Source organism: Thalassophryne amazonica, chromosome 1 (assembly GCF_902500255.1).
Source record: "Thalassophryne amazonica chromosome 1, fThaAma1.1, whole genome shotgun sequence".
In the NCBI taxonomy this organism is placed as follows: domain Eukaryota; kingdom Metazoa; phylum Chordata; class Actinopteri; order Batrachoidiformes; family Batrachoididae; genus Thalassophryne; species Thalassophryne amazonica.
The window spans coordinates 167,903,666-167,923,322 of record NC_047103.1 but is presented as its reverse complement, the minus strand read 5'-3'; the positions used below and the strand labels follow the sequence as shown (position 1 = coordinate 167,923,322).

At 39.2% G+C, this 19,657-nt stretch overlaps 1 protein-coding gene across 2 annotated transcripts; it reads left to right on the top strand.

The window, feature by feature from the left end:
* The first annotated feature begins 4,065 nt into the window (after positions 1–4,065).
* LOC117517793 (PI-PLC X domain-containing protein 1-like) lies at positions 4,066–19,009 on the top strand. 2 transcript variants are annotated; one of them, XM_034178951.1, is made up of 8 exons: positions 4,066–4,092; positions 10,338–10,461; positions 10,631–10,767; positions 13,238–13,363; positions 13,437–13,592; positions 14,871–14,983; positions 15,937–16,007; positions 16,085–19,009. In XM_034178951.1, the coding sequence occupies exons 2-8, from the start codon at positions 10,338–10,340 to the stop codon at positions 16,333–16,335; spliced, it is 978 nt and encodes a 325-aa protein (XP_034034842.1). In that variant the 5' UTR covers positions 4,066–4,092; the 3' UTR covers positions 16,336–19,009. The 2 variants fall into 2 exon arrangements, with proteins under 2 accessions (XP_034034842.1, XP_034034848.1); XM_034178957.1 differs by lacking the exon at positions 4,066–4,092 and adding an exon at positions 9,469–9,485.
* Positions 19,010–19,657: the final 648 nt, after the last annotated feature.

Below are 19,657 nucleotides of genomic sequence, written 5' to 3'. Positions count from 1 at the left end.
CAGGCGGAGAGAAAATGGAAAAAGGACAAACTACAGGTGTCTCTGGGTTTTCTGAGGGACAGTCTGACTGACTATCAGAAGGCTGTGAAGGAGGCAAAAGCACAATATCTGTCTCATATTATTTCGAGCAGTTGTCATCGTCCCAGTGTGTTATTTCAGACTATAAACTCAGTTGTAAATCCACACACCTCTGTTTTGATGGATGCTACAACCACAACCTGTGAGGAGTTTCTTCAGTTTTTTATTGATAAGGTTTCATCAGTCAGACAGAACACTGATTAGAGCTGTAATGTTGAGTTGTCTGCTCCTCGTGCACATTCTGCAGTTTGAGCCCATTTCTTTTGCATCTCTCGCTGATGTTGTAAAACACATAAAATCTACAAGTTGTCCTTTTGATGTTGTTCCAGCTAAGGTGCTGAAGGAGGTTTTTAATACCGTTGGGGCGGGTCTCCTAACTTTTATCAATGCTTGTCTTAGATCAGGGTCTGTTCCAGCTGCTTTTAAACATGCTGTGGTTCGACCTCTTCTTAAAAAACCTCACCTGGACTCATCAGTTTTATCCAATTTTAGACCTGTGTCTCATCTGCCATTTCTGTCTAAGGTTTTAGAAAAGGTTGTCTTTTTACAGTTACAATCATTTTTAGAAGACAATCTCATCCTTGAAAAATTCCAATCTGGGTTTAGATCGCGACACAGCACTGAGTCAGCACTTTTAAAAGTTCATAATGACATCACTTTGTCGGTGGATGCAGGGAATCCTGCTGTGCTGGTTCTGTTGGACCTCACAGCAGCCTTTGATACTGTGGATCACACAGTACTTGTTTCCCGGTTGGAACATTCTGTTGGCATTCATGGTACTGCACTTAAGTGGTTTAGATCATATTTGGCTGAAAGAAGCTTTTCTGTCATGATTGGGGACCTTTCCTCATCAACTGCTCCTCTGTGCTGTGGAGTGCCGCAGGGTTCTGTCCTTGGGCCGATACTATTTTCTTTGTACATTCTGCCATTGGGGTCAATTATAACCCAGTACAACCTGTCCTTTCATTGTTATGCAGATGATCTGCAAATCTATCTGCCTGTGAGGACTAATGGGAGTGATGCTTTGTCATCATTATTTAATTGTATTCGTGATGTAAAGCAGTGGCTGTCCCAAAACTTCCTTTACCTGAATGATGGTAAAACTGAGATCATGGTGTTTGAGCGCACTGGCATACCAAATGTGGTAACACCAAATTTTGGTGCTTTGGCTAACTATGTAAAACCAGCTGTCAAGAATTTGGGAGTGATATTTGACAGCTGTTTGAGGTTCGATCAACAGATAAATTCTGCTGTCAAAGCTAGTTTTTTCCAACTTCGCCTTTTGGCTAAAATAAAGCACTTTCTCAGTAGACGTGATCTTGAGACAGCCATTCATGCTTTCATCAGCTCCAGACTTGATTATTGTAATGCACTTTATTCAGGCATTAATCAGTCATCTCTTGCACGTCTCCAGTTGGTGCAGAATGCTGCTGCTCGTCTTTTAACAAACACTTTTAGACGTGAGCATATTACGCCCGCCCTGTACTCACTCCACTGGCTTCCAGTTCGTTTTAGAATTGATTTTAAAATTTTAATGTTTGTTTTTAAAGCTATTTATGGCCTTGCACCTCCCTACTTGTCTGAAATTTTAACTTTGCGCACCTACAGTAGGACCTTAAGGGCATCTGGCCAGCTTTACTTAGATGTTCCAAGGTCAAGATATAAACGCTGGGGTGATCATGCTTTTGCGGTAGCTGTCCCGAGACTGTGGAATGAGCTACCTCTTGAGTTACGTACTATTCCTGACCTAGCACTTTTTAAATCTAAGTTAAAGACTTATTTATTTAAACTGGCTTTTAACACTTAGTGGGGAGGTGACATGTTCTGTTATTTTTATGTTCTTTTTTTTATGTGTTGTTTTCAAATTTTATTTTATGTGTTTTATTTTTGTAAATTTGTGTTTTTAATATTAAGCACTTTGGACACCAGTCGGTGCTGTAAAGCGCTTTATAAATAAATGTTGATTGACTGATTGATTGATGGTCAGATGAATCAGTATTCGAGATCTTTTTTGGAAGAAATAGACGCCATGTGAACTAGAGCAAAAATTAAAAAGGACCATCTGCAGTAAGTCCAAAAACCAGGATCATGTATGTCATTATGTCAGTACTCTAGGCAAAGGTAATTTACGCTTCTGTAATGGCAACATTAATGCAGAAAAGTAAAATGCTATTTTAGAGCAACATATAATGTCTTTGAGATGAAATCTTTTCCAAAGACACCAATGCAAAAAGAACAACATCTTCAACAAGACAATGCAAAACCATATTCTGCACACATTACAAAGGCACGCCTGCTGCAGTCCTGACCTGTCCCCAATAGAGGATGTGTGGAGAATTTTTAAACAAAAATATTCAACAACGACAACCCTGTTCTGTTACATACCTCAAGATGTGTTTAAACAAAGAAGGGGACAAAAAAAACAAAAAAAAAAACATCTGAAACACTTCATTGCTTGATATCCTCAACGTCAAAACATCTTTGAAGTGACATAATAACAAATGGCCACATTACAAAGTGGTAATGGAAATATTTTGGGTTTATACTGACTGCAAAGAAACTGAACTCATTTTTGTTCCATATAGTCCCAATTTTTATTGATTTGGGATGTAGAATAACAAAGTCTTTCTATTCTATTCTATAAATGCTCTGCACCTCTTTTAACCAGTTAATGTTCTTATCAACTGCTTTCTGCTCCTCTGTCTGCCTCTCTATAAGATGCTCTTGCATTTCTGTTTCTTTGCAAATCAGTTTATAACTTGTCAGATCATCCAAACCAGAAGGCAACATCACTAAGAGCAAAGGTCATAAGAGGAGTGAAGTTTTTACCTGTCAGCACAGCTGGAGGATCTGAGAAGAAACCAGTTCTGAGAGTGGAGATGTCTGCTGCTCGCCGTCCTTCATCCCCTTTATACAGTCAGACACAGAGTGTGTGTGTGTGTGTGTGTGTGTGTGTGTGTGTGTGTGTGTGTGTGTGTGTGTGTGTGTGTGTGTGTGTGTGTGTGTGTGTGTGTGTGTGTGTGTGTGTGTGTGTGTGTGTGTGTGTGTGTGTGAAGACAGAGGCAGTGAGGGCAGTGCATGGGGCAGGTCGCTTCATATCACCCCCACATTTAAAGACCAACCCAGAAAACAACAAGACAAAAACACCTAAAGACATTTTCAACAGACTCAATGAACAACAAACTGACTTTAATTTGATTTAATTCATTATTTCACACCTGTGACACATTGGTTTCAACTCATCTTAATATGGTTTAAATACATTTTCAACAGGGCTGAAGAAGATATTAGTTTGTTTTAAAGTGATTTTAAATGGTTCTAAATCCAAGATGAACTATCAAATTGTGTTGAACAGGATAAAGTCTGGATTTACAGCAACTGGTTCAGTTAAACTAATAGAACTGTAAACTGATTTGAGTTGATTTTAGGCAAGTTGGAGGAAAATGCTGCTTGGGTTTGTAGTTACAAATGGTGTTGAATCAAAGATTTTAAACCAGAAAAAATAGGAGATAAATGATGAACACCGGTGTGACATATACACACATTATGTGAATATATATATATATATATAAAATATTATATATTATATATATATATATATATATAATATTATATATTATTATATATATATAATACGTATATATATATACGTATTATATATATATATATATATAAAGCTGTCTGCTGTTTGCGCAACACTGCCACCTGCAGGATATGTCTGGGTTTGTTGCAGGGAATAACATATACAAGTATAATGAAAAATACAAAAAAGGTGTGGTTGAAGATTAATTCTAACGCCTCGGTCTGGTGGCCACCAAGATCACTGCTGCACACACGGTACAATGTAAAATGTTTGACTTTTTAAATAATATTATTTAAACTGAAATGCACATAATTCCAAATATAAAGGTTCTGCAGGGTCTATATCCGGTTTTACTTTGAAAGTCATTGTGGGAAGTGTGACGTTTTCCAATGCGGAAGTAATTGTAAACAAACTATGCCGATGGAGCGCAGGTTTGTAAACAACACACACGTCGACGTTTTACACATGTAATATATTTGTAAATAATTTTAAGTCTGATATGTCTCCTTTATGTTCGTTTTAAACATTATTTCTGCCTTTACGTGTCAACGTTCTGATTTTGTAGATTACAACAATCATGTAAATGTCATTTAGCTCCTTCAGACTTGTTTAAACTTGAATGCTAAAAGTGTAATTGGTGAAGAAGCAAGAAGGTTATATAGGTCCATCAGACTTTCTCCATTATAATTTAGAGTTAGAAAATAAAATTGTAGAAGAATCGCGGGTCATATGGTTTCTTCAGACTTTTTTTTTCTGTTTAACCCATAAGGACCCACCGTGACACAGTTGTCACACACCCTTTAAATAGTCTGGAAAGTTCCTCATAGACATTTATTCTTGAATTTAACTGATGAGGTCCCAAAGTGACATCCACTTAACATACTGGAGAAGTCATGTGACACTAAGTGAATTGCTGTTCACATGACGTCACTTCCAAAATGGTGATGTGCCTGGTGAGCACATGGGAGAAAATCTGATAATTTAAAAAGCTTGTTTTTTGAAAGCAAAGGTAAGTTTCAACCCATGTAACAATTGTCATCCGTCAATAAGATGTCCAAGATCACATTTATCGTGTTCTGATCACATTCTTTACACAAATAGATATATAACAAGTTTTGTAAAAATTGCTGTGACATATATGTAACATCAGGCCTTCAGCCTAAACATTCTTGCAGAAAATACCATGTGACGTCTTTGTCACAATAAGAAAAATAGCAAAGAGTTGCTCAAATAATTAAGCTTAATCAGTTAATTTCTATCAATGTATTTTTCTGTGGGTCATTTGAAAGCACATTTACACAAATATAACCAAAGAAAATAATGTTAATTTAAATAAATGAATAATAAAATGTATTATGACACACATTTTGCATATCAGTCCCAAAACTGCATCCTGTCTTTAGCTCAAACACTTTTCTTGGTAAATACATAGACAGATACACAAATAGTATTTTATTATCCTATGTTGGTCCTTTTTCAGTGTTGTTTTTTTTTTTTTTTTCGTAGTATGAATAAATATAATAAGTACGTTTCACCAACAATGCCTGAAAATCACACCAGAGGAGTACAACTCCATTGATGAACAAATGGTGTCCTTCGGAGGGACTCACAGCCCAATAAGACAGTATGTGAAAGGAAAGCCCCATCCTTGGGGATTGAAAATTTTGGGTAGCTGCTCTTCCTCTGGAATCCTCTGTGGTCAAACTGTGTGAAATGCTCCCATCAAACCGACAGATCTACTTTGTAGGAACTCTTTGTAGCAATCGCTTGGCTGGTTGCCAGCTTGAAGATGAGAAAAGTCTTGCTAAGAGAGGCAGAGGATCCTTAGATGCCAGGCTGGAGAAAGAGGAACCCATTGTCAAGTGGTATGACAACAAGTCTGTCACCCGATCTCATCATACTGTGCAACTGAGCCCCAAGACAAAGCTCGACGCTGGAGCAAATCAGACAAGACATTTGTACAGGTCAATAGGCCACACATTGTGAAGGAGTACAACACATTCATGGGGGGGGGGGGGGGGTGCTTGCGTTGCAAGGTACAAGTACCACAAGAGGTCACGGAGGTGGTACCTCTACCTGTTCTGGCAAACCATCATGTTAGGCCTTGTCAATGCGTGGCTAATCTACTGCCATGAAAGTAAACTGTACTTGGTGTCCAAAAGCCACTGAAACAAAGAAGCTTCCAGGTAGAAATTGCCACGAGCCTGATCCTGGTGCATTCACAAAGAGGCTGTCCAACCTTTACCGCAACATCTCCTCCACCTCCACCACCCAAGAGAGTTTGTGCTAGAGTTCCAGATGATGTTCACATTGACAACGTTGCACACTGGCTTGCGAAATGTGATAAATGTGGCTGCTGCAAATTCTGCAAAGTCAATGCAACCACCACCCTCTGTGACAAATGTGATGTGCGATTTTGCTTCACTGAGGAAAGAAATTGTTTCAAAAGCTACCACACAGCCTACTGACATAAGTACTGAAAAGAACAGTTCAGACATGGTGTAGATCATACAAATGTTCAGGTTACCTTCAGTGTTTTGTTTTTGCACTATGTCTTAATGTATACTGTATATGTTTGCAGCTTAGTTTTCTGCAGTAACAGCATGTTATTGACAGTACCTGTAATATGAGGCTGTTTTATTGTTCAGTTTGCACATTTTGGTGCTGTAAAACAAATTATATTTTAAAAATGTTGCTAAATCTTATTAACAACGAAGTAATTTTGATTTGATTAGAAAATTGAGAATCACAGCTGTGTGGATGATAGCATTTCTTCAATAGATAATGCAAGACTTATCAATTTTGATTATACAGGGTAGAGAAATTTACTTATTTTCAAAGATCCAAATATTTTTACATGTAATTTAAATGCTAGATAGTCACTGACTAACCTCAAGGGCTGTCAAGGTGCATGCCGCCTCTCAGGTTAATGGGTCTGGTTAATTCAGTATTGACTATCCACTGAATTTGCACGAGATCTCCTCTATTAGTGTGAGATCTCTTCTTTTGTCACTCCAGGAAGAGTTCAACATTTGGCATTTCCAGTGTCGCAGACTGAACGGTACCTTCCTCTGATTGGTCCCCCATGTCTTCACTGTGCATGTGTCATTTTGAAGCATCAGCAGCGATTCACTGATTATTGCCTCGTTTCTGCTTAAAACTGACTTTAGAATGATTTAAGAGGTTTTACTTTGTCATCTGATGGTTAATAGTCACATTATTCCCTTTGATCACTCTGGGTGTAGAGAGTCAGACTCTGAGTCTGACTCAGAGAGTCAGTCTCAGATGCGCTGCTGTCACACTCTGATCGCTTCGCCATCTTTTTTGAAATAATGCTGAATTTATGTGAAAATGATTATTGTACAAAAGCTTCAGATATCTGTCGCTGAGATAGATGATGACTGGAGTGCAGTTTGAAGCAGAAACGAGGTGATATGGCACATGCGTATTGAAGGCAGGGGGAGTGATCAAACTGTGACACCGATTTCAGTGTCGACTCAACATTTGGCATTTCCGGTTTAGGCATCGCTCTACCATAGTGTGAGCTTGCGCCGGCACCTGCAGCTCTGTTGCTTTGCTCATATTAAAAAAACAAACACTTTCACAGTTATGAGCAAAATAACTGCCAAATATATTGAAAACATCTTTTATTACATCATAATAAAACTGAGAACATGTTGCACTTACATATGTTACATTTTTCATAAATGTTTTTTCATTGTGCGCATTTGCTGCTTTGCAATCTATTACTCTGTTTGCAAAGATTTTTAAGATTTTATACATTATATACAGTAGTGTTAATAATAATAGTGCTATGTTACTAAAAAGATTAATCCAGGTTTTGAGTATATTTCTTATTGTTACATGGGAAACAAGGTACCAGTAGATTAAGTAGCTTCTCACAAATCCAACAAGACCAAGCATTCATGATATGCACACTCTTAAGGCTATGAAATTGGGCTATTAGTAAAAAAAAAAAAAAAAAGTAGAAAAGGGGGTGTTCACAATAATAGTAGTGTGGCATTCAGTCAGTGAGTTCTTCAATTTTGTGGAACAACCAGGTGTGAATCAGGTGTCCCCTATTTAAGGATGAAGCCAGCACCTGTTGAACATGCTTTTCTCTTTGAAAGCCTGAGGAAAATGGGACGTTCAAGACATTGTTCAGAAGAACAGCGTAGTTTGATTAAAAAGTTGATTGGAGAGGGGAAAACACACGCAGGTGCAAAAAATTATAGGCTGTTCATCTACAATGATCTCCAATGCTTTAAAATAGAAGTGTGGAAGAAAATGGAAAACACCCATCAAAATAGATAGAAGAATAACCAGAATGGCAAAGGCTCACCCATTGATCAGCTCGAGGATGATCAAAGACAGTCTGGAGTTACCTGTAAGTGCTGTGACAGTTAGAAGACGCCTGTGTGAAGCTAATTTATTTGCAAGAATCCCCCGCAAAGTCCCTCTGTTAAATAAAAGACATGTGCAGAAGAGGTTACAATTTACCAAAGAACACATCAACTGGCCTAAAGAGAAATGGAGGAATATTTAGTGGACTGATGAGAGTAAAATTGTTCTTTTTGGGTCAAAGGGCCGCAGACAGTTTGTGAGACAACCCCCAAACTCTGAATTCAAGCCACGGTTCACAGTGAAGCATGGTGTTGCAAGCATCATGATATGGGCATGTTTCTCCTACTATGGTGTTGGGCCTATATATCGCATACCAGGTATCATGGATCAGTTTGGATATGTCAAAATATGTCATGTTGCCTTATGCTGAAAAGGACATGCCCTTGAAATGGGTGTTTCAACAAGACAATGACCCCAAGCACACTAGTAAACGAGCAAAATCTTGGTTCCAAACCAACAAAATTAATGCCTCGCAGATGTGAAGAAATCATGAAAAACTGTGGTTATACAACTAAATACTAGTTTAGTGATTCACAGGATTGCTAAAAAAGCAGTTTGAACATAATAGTTTTGAGTTTGTAGCGTCAACAGCAGATGCTACTATTACTGTGACCACCCCCTTTTCTACTTTTTTTTACTAATATCCCAATTTCATAGCCTTATGAGTGTGAATATCATGAATGCTTGGTCTTGGTGGATTTGTGAGAATCTACTGAATCTACTGGTACCTTGTTTCCCAGGTAACAATAAGAAATATACTCAAAACCTGGATTAATCTTTTTAGTCACATAGCACTACTATTATTCTGAACACTACTGTATATATATATATATATATATATATACATACACACACACTCACTCACTGGATCAGTTCGCAGCAGAGTGTGAAGCGGCTGGGATGAGGATCAGCACCTCTAAATCCGAGGCCATGGTTCTCAGCAGGAATCCGATGGATTGCCTACTCCAGGTAGGGAATGAGGTCTTTCCGCAAGTGAAGGAGTTCAAGTACCTCTGTGTCTTGTTTACGAGTGAGGTGACGATGGAGCATGAGATTGGCCAGAGAATTGCAGCAGGGGCGGTGTTGCATTTGCTCGATCGTGCTGTTGTGACAAAAAGGGAGCTGAGCCAAAAGGCAAAGCGCTCGATCTACTAGTCAGTCTTCATTCCTACTTTCATCTATGGTCACGAGGGTTGAGTCATGACTGAAAGAACTAGATCACAGGTATAAGCAGCTGAAATGGGCTTCTTCAGGAGGGTGGCTGGTGTCTCCCTTACAGATAAGGTGAGAAGGTCAGTCATTCATGAGGAGCTTGGAGTAGAGTCGCTATATCTTAATAAGGTCAGACTGAAACATTCTTTTGTGCATCAATCGATACTTAAATAAGGAGCTTAATCCATAACATTATCAAGGCCGCAATGTGAGTAAATTTTTGTTGTGTGGACTGTTTGTTTGTGAAATATCTGCGTCTTATTTGTGTTGTTTATGTATTGTGTTGTAACGGAGCTACTGAATATGTAACACAAATTTCGGATCTCTGATCCGAATAAAGTATTGTCTTATCACTGCTCCTTCGCATTGAAAGGAGTCAGCTGTGGTGGTTGGGGCATCTGGTAAGGATGCCCCCTGGGTGCCTCCCAAGGGAGGTGTTCCAGGCACGTCCATCTGGGAGGAGACCCCGGGGAAGACCCAGGATGAGGTGGAGAGATTATATCTCCACACTGGCCAGGGAACACCTTGGGATCCCCCAGTCAGAGGTGGTCAATGTGATGTGGCATGGGAAAGGGAAGTCTGGGGTTTCCTGCTGAACTGTTGCCCCCAAGACCCAATCCTGGATAAGAGGTTGAAGATGAGTGAGTGATCTATATATATATATATATATATATATATATATATATATATATACACACTCAACAAAAATATAAACGCAACACTTTTGGTTTTGCTCCCATTCGTATGAGATGAACTCAAAGATCTAAAACTTTTTCCACATATATATATATATATATATATATATATATATAAAAATGCTCGTCAGCATTGTAAATGGCATCATAGCACCCTCTGCTGGACAACCTGCATAATGATACCATTTCTAACAGCTAGCATGTTTTTCTGCATTGTTTAGTTGGAGGGGGGAAAAAAAACCTATATTGATATGTCCATGAAAATCTCATATCAGCCCATATTATCAGCCAACTGATATATCGGTCATTTTCTAAATAAAAGTACTGTGATCACTGTTCATAGGATTTTCATTGTGTGCATACAGATGTTGCAGGTGAAGCACACGAAGGACGAGCAGCAGCAGCTGCAAGAGGCAGGAAACCCTGACTGGATGTCCCATCTGCCTGAGGAGCTGCTGGACATCCCACTGTGGAACCTGGCCATACCTGGTACCACAGACTCCACCCCCCAACTTGGTTTTTCCAAACAGGAACATGGATCAACCCAAACACACAATCAATCGTGTCTTCTATGCTTACATTTTTTTTCAAATTGCCATCATTGTGTTGGTCCATGGCTCAGTGAGAACGTCAGCAGTGTTTCCCCGTGTCTGTGCAGGAAGCCATGACAGCATGTCCTTCTGTCTGGATGTGTCTTCGCCTCTCCAGCAGTCTGAACCTCGTCTGCTCAAAATGATTGACAGGTTGTTTCCCTGTTGGACACGCCCCTGTGTCTACCGCTGGGCAACCACACAGGTAAAGAGCAGTGGTTCCTAAATTTCATCAGTCTACACAACAAAGTGACATTTTTTTTTCACCATGAGATCAACACAACAAAAATATAAATGCAACACTTTTGGTTTTGCTCCCATTTTGTATGAGATGAACTCAAAGATCTAAAACTTTTTCCACATACACAATATCACAATTTCCCTCAAATATTGTTCACAAACCAGTCTAAATCTGTGATAGTGAGCACTTCTCCTTTGCTGAGATAATCCATCCCACCTCACAGGTGTGCCATATCAAGATGCTGATTAGACACCATGATTAGTGCACAGGTGTGCCTTAGACTGCCCACAATATAAGGCCACTCTGAAAGGTGCAGTTTTATCACACAGCACAATGCCACAGATGTCACAAGATTTGAAGGAGCGTGCAGTTGGCATGCTGACAGCAGGAATGTCAACCAGAGCTGTTGCTCATGTATTGAATGTTCATTTCTCTACCATAAGCCGTCTCCAAAGGCGTTTCAGAGAATTTGGCAGTACATCCAACCAGCCTCACAACCGCAGACCACGTGTAACCACACCAGCCCAGGACCTCCACATCCAGCATGTTCACCTCCAAGATCGTCTGAGACCAGCCACTCGGACAGCTGCTGAAACAATCGGTTTGCATAACCAAAGAATTTCTGCACAAACTGTCAGAAACCGTCTCAGGGAAGCTCATCTGCATGCTCGTCGTCCTCATCGGGGTCTCGACCTGACTCCAGTTCGTCGTCGTAACCGACTTGAGTGGGCAAATGCTCACATTCGCTGGCGTTTGGCACGTTGGAGAGGTGTTCTCTTCATGGATGAATCCCTGTTCACACTGTTCAGGGCAGATGGCAGACAGCGTGTGTGGCGTCGTGTGGGTGAGCGGTTTTCTGATGTCAATGTTGTGGATCGAGTGGCCCATGGTGGCGGTGGGGTTATGGTATAGGCAGGCGTCTGTTATGGACGAAGAACACAGGTGCATTTTATGGATGGCATTTTGAATGCACAGAGATACCGTGATGAGATCCTGAGGCCCATTGTTGTGCCATACATCCAAGAACATCACCTCATGTTGCAGCAGGATAATGCACGGCCCCATGTTGCAAGGATCTGTACACAATTCTTGGAAGCTGAAAATGTCCCAGTTCTTGCATGGCCGGCATACTCACCGGACATGTCACCCATTGAGCATGTTTGGGATGCTCTGGACCGGCGTATACGACAGCGTGTACCAGTTCCTGCCAATATCCAGCAACTTCACACAGCCATTGAAAAGGAGTGGACCAACATTCCACAGGCCACAATTGACAACCTGATCAACTCTATGTGAAGGAGATGTGTTGCACTGCATGAGGCAAATGGTGGTCACACCAGATACTGACTGGTATCCCCCCCAATAAAACAAAACTGCACCTTTCAGAGTGGCCTTTTATTGTGGGCAGTCTAAGGCACACCTGTGCACTAATCATGGTGTCTAATCAGCATCTTGATATGGCACACCTGTGAGGTGGGATGGATTATCTCAGCAAAGGAGAAGTGCTCACTATCACAGATTTAGACTGGTTTGTGAACAATATTTGAGGGAAATGGTGATATTGTGTATGTGGAAAAAGTTTTAGATCTTTGAGTTCATCTCATACAAAATGGGAGCAAAACCAAAAGTGTTGCGTTTATATTTTTGTTGAGTGTACTTAAAACTAAACATTTTCATGTTAGTTTGACATTCTACCTTTTGCCCAAATTTTCTTATTTTAAAATCCAGGAATGTCTGTTACAACCAGAGTTTCTTCTTCATTCAGTGGAAGGATACTTATTTGAAGAAGTAGCAACACATTTATAACATGTGGTCTTATGAAATACAACAACTCTATTCAACGCCTGCATGGATTGATTGGGTGTCGGGTTGGGTTGTTTTGTTGGCGAGGAAAGGTTTACTGACCTGGACTTGGTGGACGATGCTGTGATCTTTGCTGAATCAGTGGATGCTCTGATTGCAGCACTGAGAGGAATTTGAGTTTGGGATTTTCCTGGATGAGGACTGAGATCCAGGCTTTAAACTTTCCTGGACTCAGCCATCAGAAGTGTGTCTGTATGTGGTGAAAGTGTTGGACTTGTAGAGACGTTCACGTATCTCTGCAGTAGCGTTCATGTCTCTGGGTCATCTGCCTTTGAGATGGAGAAAGACCAGGGAAGAGCTTCTGGAGTCATGAGGTGGCTGGACAGAGGTGTTTGGTGATGCCGATACCCTTCCAGGAGAACCAAGGTCCAGGTCTTTAGGGTCCTGGTGCTTGGTATGGGATTGGTTGTCTGTCTAGGTGGTTGCCATTCAGGACTCTGGGTAGTTTGGTGGTGTGGTGAATGCAGCGACTCGTGGCGACGTGCGGCACCAGCTCCCGCTCTCAAACCTGACCTGACTTGATATCATGAAGTTGTAAAATAAAAGTTTGTATTATTTTGTGTATGTGTAGCAGTCAGTCCTCAGAGATCAGTGCGATCTCGGTGTTCGTTTCTTGGACCTGCGGATCGCCAAGAAGCCAGCAGAGGGCAGCAGATTGTTATTTGCTCACGGATTCTACACGCTGATCTCTGTCAAGGTACTCGACTGATCAGAGCCAGTCACAGTGCAGCAGCTGGCGAGAAGATACTGAGTGTATCTGATGTTTCCAGGAAGCTCTGGAGGATCTGGCTTCCTGGTTGGACGCTCACCCGAAAGAGGTCGTCATTGTTTCCTGCTCTCACTTTGAGTCACTGATGGAGCAAGACCACGCCCACCTGGTGGATTACATCATTAGCATGTTTGGAGAGAAACTTTGTTCTTCACAGGTAGAAAGCTGCTCTGTTGTTTCTATATGCCAAACGTCCAAGCGTGCTTCTTTTGACAGTTCTAAAGATTAACATTGTGATTGCAAAATCCACAACCGAGTCAGAAAATGTAAAAAAATTTTTTTAAACTAAATTTAAACAAACAAAAACCTTTCTGAGAATCAGAACATCTTGGAATGACTTATTTTGACCAAAAACATCCAAAATCCAAAGATATCCATTTTATTTTGGACAACTAGTGAAAAGCCAGTTGAAAGCTAGTTTGAACCAGTTTTCCAGTAGTACAGAGTGATTCAAAACCTGTTTTAAAAACAGCTCATATCTGGATTAAAACCATTAAAAAACACAATAGTACCAGGAAAGAAATGGGGTAAATGGACTGCATTTATATAGCGCTTTTCCATCTGCATCAGAAGCTCAGAGCGCTTTACAGTGATGCCTCACATTCACACAGACACATACGCCAATGTCAGGGTGCTGCTACGCAAGATGTTCACTGCTCATCAGGAGCAATTTGTGGATTCAGGACCTTGCCCAAGGGTCCTTAGTGATTTTCCGTTCAGGCTGGGGTTTGAACAGAGGATCCTCTGGTCTCAAGCCCAATGCTTAACCACTGGACCATCACCTCCCTTCAGGTGATGGACTTCAAGAGACCCTGAAGTCCTTTGGACAAAGCCATTAATTTTGACCAAATATGGGGAAAGTGGCATTAAATAAGTCATCTGTATGTATTTGGCTGAGGTGTCTGGGGGTTTTTTTTTTTGGTGGGGGGGCAAAAACATTGAATATTTTTTGAGAAAATCAGCAGACAGCATTTTTTTTTAACCCTTCTCGGGAGCCTTCAGAGTGATTTGTGGTGAATGATGCTCTTGGTTTAGATTGACACTGATTCAACAAATCTGTATGCAGAATTATAGAGAAAATAAAAAACAACTGAGCACTTCGTCAGCAATAAATTGAAGAGTGTGGAAAATGTCATTTTTTGGTCCTTTGTGGGGCCCTTAGAAAGAGTCAAAGACAATGACCAAAGGACTAGTAAAAATAACAGAAATAGAGCAAATCCTGATGAAAATTTGCTACTTTTAAATAAATGACTTGAAACTTTATGATTAAAATCATGACAATTATTTTTCTGTCACTCAGCTAATCGCTTCCGTTCTAAAACACATTTTAAAATAAACAGACTGCAGCTGTTTGTGGAATGTAATTACGGTGTGGAACAGTTTAAGTGCAGGTATTCAGTCATAAAAATGTAACAGCAGTTGTTTGTGTAAACAGGCCACGCCCACTCTACGCTCCCTGTGGGCCAAAGGTCAGCAGGTTCTTGTTGCCTATGAGGACCACCAGATGGTGCTGCAGTATCATCAGCTCTGGAGTGGAATACCTTACTGGTAAAAGTGCAACCTAAGTGATTGCAAATAATTAAATCATCAGTTTTTCATTTTTGAACAACCTCATGTATATTTACATTGTTAATTTGACTATAAAGTGAAATGTTCCACTTCTTTTTTTTAAACTATGTCATATTCACTTTATAATCACATAAATCAGACATAAACAAAACATTTGTTAAATTAAAGTTACACTCCCTAACATTTCAAGCACAAAATAACACCCCCACATTGTGTTTTTTTTAATTTATAATAATAATATAATAATTTATTAATTTATATAGCGCCAAATCACGAGTAATCGCCTCAATGTGCTTCACAAGCATTTAAAAGCAGAATAAAATGAAATAAGATTAAAATACAATAAAAAGTTTAACCATAAAAAATTAAAAGTTAAATAAAACGTATAAAAAAAAGACACACAATAAAATACTAATAATAAAACAAGGAGAAGAGATGTGTCTTCAACCTGGCTTTAAAAGTCTCCACAGAGTCCAACTGTCGTATTTGTGCAGGCAGATCATTCCACAGAGCTGGAGCGTGGTGATAAAAAGCTCTGTAAGAAGTTTTGTTCTGTATGAAGTTGTGTTCTTTATAAATGTTTCATCATGTATCAAAAGCGTTCCAGTAACTTTCTTGTTTTGGCTAACAGATGGTAAAGACAGTTCACTGGGAAACAAAAAGGTTTCTTACAGTAAATATATAATATCTAATAATAATCACAATATTTACATAGAAAGGTTAAAATGGCCTTGAAATATCTTTGCTCCACCCATTTTTATAGAGAGACCTTTAAATCTGATGTTACCTATTTCAGACCAACACCATGACCAGGATTATAAAAATCTTCTCCTCTGGACTAATCTTAATCGTACACACCACACGTTACAATAAAAGACTAAAATATTTTTTGTACTATGCCGACTGGCCTGATGGGGTCGCTGTTTCTTCAGGTATGCTGACAGCTCTGACCCGAAGAAGGTGATCGCTTATCTGGAGGATCAGAAGAGCAGAGCAAGACCAGGTAGTCTGACTTCACTAATTTAATCTTGGTTTACAGTCATATTTACTTTATTATTTTTTTTTTTTTACGGTTTCTAGCTGGTTTTTACGTCAGCGGTCTGAATCTGACAGAGGACGCTCGTTACGTCGTCCTACACCCGTCCCAGAACATGAAAAGGATGACCATGAAGGCCATCTCATTCTTGCTGGACTGGGCGAGCAAACAGCGGCCGGGACCTCAAGTGGGTGGAGTCAACATCCTGTGTTGTGACTTTGTGGATGTCAGTCAATTCTGCTCACTTGTGATTGGCCTAAATGACAAACTGTTAGGCGGAGCCACTCACTGCTAGCTAAGAATATGGATGTTTTTGGAGACGTTTTGGACATTAGATGTTTCAGTGATATTTTTAAGGATATTACCTTTCCTAACTTTACTTATATGTCTTCCATATATGGCCTGCCCTCGTCTTTCTTCACTTTTTTTTTTCCCCAAATAGACATTGTACAACTACTATTTTTCCAGAGTTCCTCTCTCAGCCCCTTAAATGTCCTTGGGAGGACCTCTTTGAACTTTTTTTTCCCCACATAAGAAAGCTCTTTTATCTCAGATATATAATCTTGTTCTTTCAATGGACAATTATCCAGTCAGTAAAATTATCTGTAACTGGGAACTGGAAAGACTGTAGTCAGAATTCACAAGTCATCTTGTGCAAGACTTTCCCTTATTCAATTTAAAGTAGTACACAGGCTGTATTTGTCAAAGTCCAAATTATCCTAAATTTATCCCAATGTCTCTGATCTGTGTGACAGATTGAACTCCTCTCCCTGTGATTTAAGTCATGTTTTTCTTTGCCCTAAACATCAGCCACATTGGATTTCATACAGGGTGACCCGCCCCAAAAAAACACAGAACCCATAAAAATTGTAATAAATCCTACAAAGGTCTTAAACTTCAGTCTGTGTACGATCATTCCCTGAAGTTTCAGTTATCTTGGTCGCTTTACATAAAAGTCATGTTCTTTCCAAATTATGCTCCAAATGGTATGATTTGTTGGTGAAAATAAGCCTCTAAGCAAAATGTCTTTTCCTTGGTTGACCAAGACATGTTGGGGAAGACGACTGGAACAATAGTCTTCAATTGTCAAGTCTTAAATTCAGTAGTCTTCAATTTCAAGGGTTTTTTTGGGGCGGGCTCATCCTGTATTTTTATTTTATCTCTCACGTTCTTGGCATCAGGCTGGAATCTTGCCCACTGATTGCTGTTTTTGGCATTCTTGGAGTCCCCCATTATGTCCCTCATCCATTTCTGTGTGGTTGAGAGTTTTTTTTTTTACATGGGGTGGTGGGGTGGTGGTGGAATTGAGTTTCGACTTGGGGGGGTGGGTCACTGATGGGTTTCTCAGACTGTGGCGACCTTATATCGATTATCTTACATCGTTGAAAAGATTTGGACCTGATTGAACATATTGTCATGGGTGTGTTGTATGTGTGTGTGTGTGTGTGTTTTTTTTTTTTTTTTGAATGAATTAATTTATTATTATTTCATATGGCTCAGGGTTAGATGTTCAAGTTGTCTTTTGCTGGAAAAAAGATAAATGTCTAAAAAAAAAAATGTAATTTGAAATGTTACATTCTAAAATTTTTGTAATACAGTAATTGAGTTAAAAAAAAACACTTTACCAAAGACATGGGCTGGGCTTCCATTACAGAGTTATACAAAAGTTAAATGATGTTTTTAGAAATGTAAACAAAATATAATCTTGAAATGACATTTTCATCCAGCGATGGAATGTGATTTCTGGGTTTTGTCCTCTTTCAATAACTGTCATTCCAATAATCATGGAAATGGATCAACCAAGTCTCACTTAATATCAGCATTTTATTGTTTTTTTCAAGTTCAGTACTGCATAATGTCATTTCTTATAAGATTTCCACTTCTTTCCGCCTCTTCCTCTGACCACACCATATATTTTAAAATGTCATATCATGTGACCTGTAATAGCATAAAGTGTTTCCACTGCAGTTTTGCAAAATATGTATTTTCATAATAATAATGATTTGCCCTCCCACCAAAAAACAAAACAAAAATCATTTTATGCAAGTATAAAAAATTCACATTTCCATTAAGTGTATTTCCAATTCACTACTTCAAGTTACGCAGTTTGGAGCGTAATGGAAACCCGCATGCTGTTATGATTAAATGAACCATCAGGTCATGACAGTAAGACAAGACCTATTGTGTGACTTTGTATTTATAATTCAGAATGTGGAGTTAATTTTTGATCTGCATGGACTACCAAAATTAATGTGACAAGCTGCAGTACCCACTGGTGCCATAAAAGGAGTATAACAAACTATTCAGCTAGAATAACAAAACAAAAATGCACAAATTTTGGACAAACTTTCCCCACAGTTTCATCAACGTGTGACCCTACAAATATATCAGAACGCCTAGGGTGAAACCACCAACACACCCAGGATAAAACTCTGCTGTTCTCCAAGACGACCTGCACTAATCTGCCCCCTAGTAGTCTGTTAATCCTTCAGCTCCACACAGGTTATGCACACAAACTTGAATTATTTTGTTTTGTGTTAAGTAGCTTGGTGAAGTTAAATTGTTTGTACTTTAAGAATCCTTCTTGAACGTTTGACAGCATGTTGTCCATGGGGATCCACGGGCTCTACATTGGCTAGTGTTTATAGAACAGTTAGCTGACATTTTTCAAGGGTGGTAATAAATTTTGCAAAGTTTCTATAATGAGTTGGAATGGTGTGAGAGTCCACAATGTTTTTAGAACCTTAGACCTCAACAATTTTTAGAAGAACTCAATCCTTTTATTTCCTGTTAACCCTATTCAGGACTTTTGGGATCCATTGGACCCCATGGCAATTGCTTTCTCCATATTGTGCTAACTAATGTCCTGAATAGGGTTAATTATGTTTTTTTTTTTTACTGTTAATTTACTGTCTTAATGTATTTATAACTTGTTTAGGTTCTTGTTATCATATACATATTATTATTACTTCTATTTAGTCATTTGATTTTTAAATGGACCACAATGGAAATAAGTGTTTTCACTTTCTTGTGTCATCCATGTATTTGTAAACTATTTACAATTATATTATGTACTTACATTGAACTTAATAAATAAAATTCCGCATGCATGCATGCTTTTAATATATAGATGATTTACCGCCCCCTGCTGGAATGGCATGCTAATCCACAATGTAATTATCAATGTCCACTGTTTAGTGTTGTTAGCTAATATTCATAGTTTCTCCAAAAATATTAGTCCTATCAATGTAACATTTGGCAGCATTCATCCTTGACCCAAAATATGTAAGCATACCAAACTGTAAATGTCAGCGCTCCACAGTTTGTCCATCATCAGAATTATACGCACGCACGCATAGCTTTTTGTCTTTTCTGCATTCTGCCGCAAGCAGGTGCTTTTATTTTTACACACCCACAAACAGAGACGGTGGCAGAAGACATCAAACACACTGGAGTTTTAACTCATGGTAAAGACAACATGACACTTAAACTAAACTGACTAAAACCAAGTGAACTACAAAAACACAAATCAATAACACTAACAACACTATTAAGCTAACATGAACCACAACAACAACATTTAAAACCCCAAAACACTGAACTCCCATGGTGCATTG

Coding starts and splice junctions, on each gene's coding strand:
- LOC117517793 (XM_034178951.1), top strand. CDS start 10,338: ATGTTGCAGGTGAAGCACACGAAGGACGAGCAGCAGCAGCTGCAAGAG. Junction 13,364..13,436: donor ACACGCTGATCTCTGTCAAG/GTACTCGACTGA, acceptor TGATGTTTCCAG/GAAGCTCTGGAGGATCTGGC. Junction 16,008..16,084: donor GAAGAGCAGAGCAAGACCAG/GTAGTCTGACTT, acceptor TACGGTTTCTAG/CTGGTTTTTACGTCAGCGGT.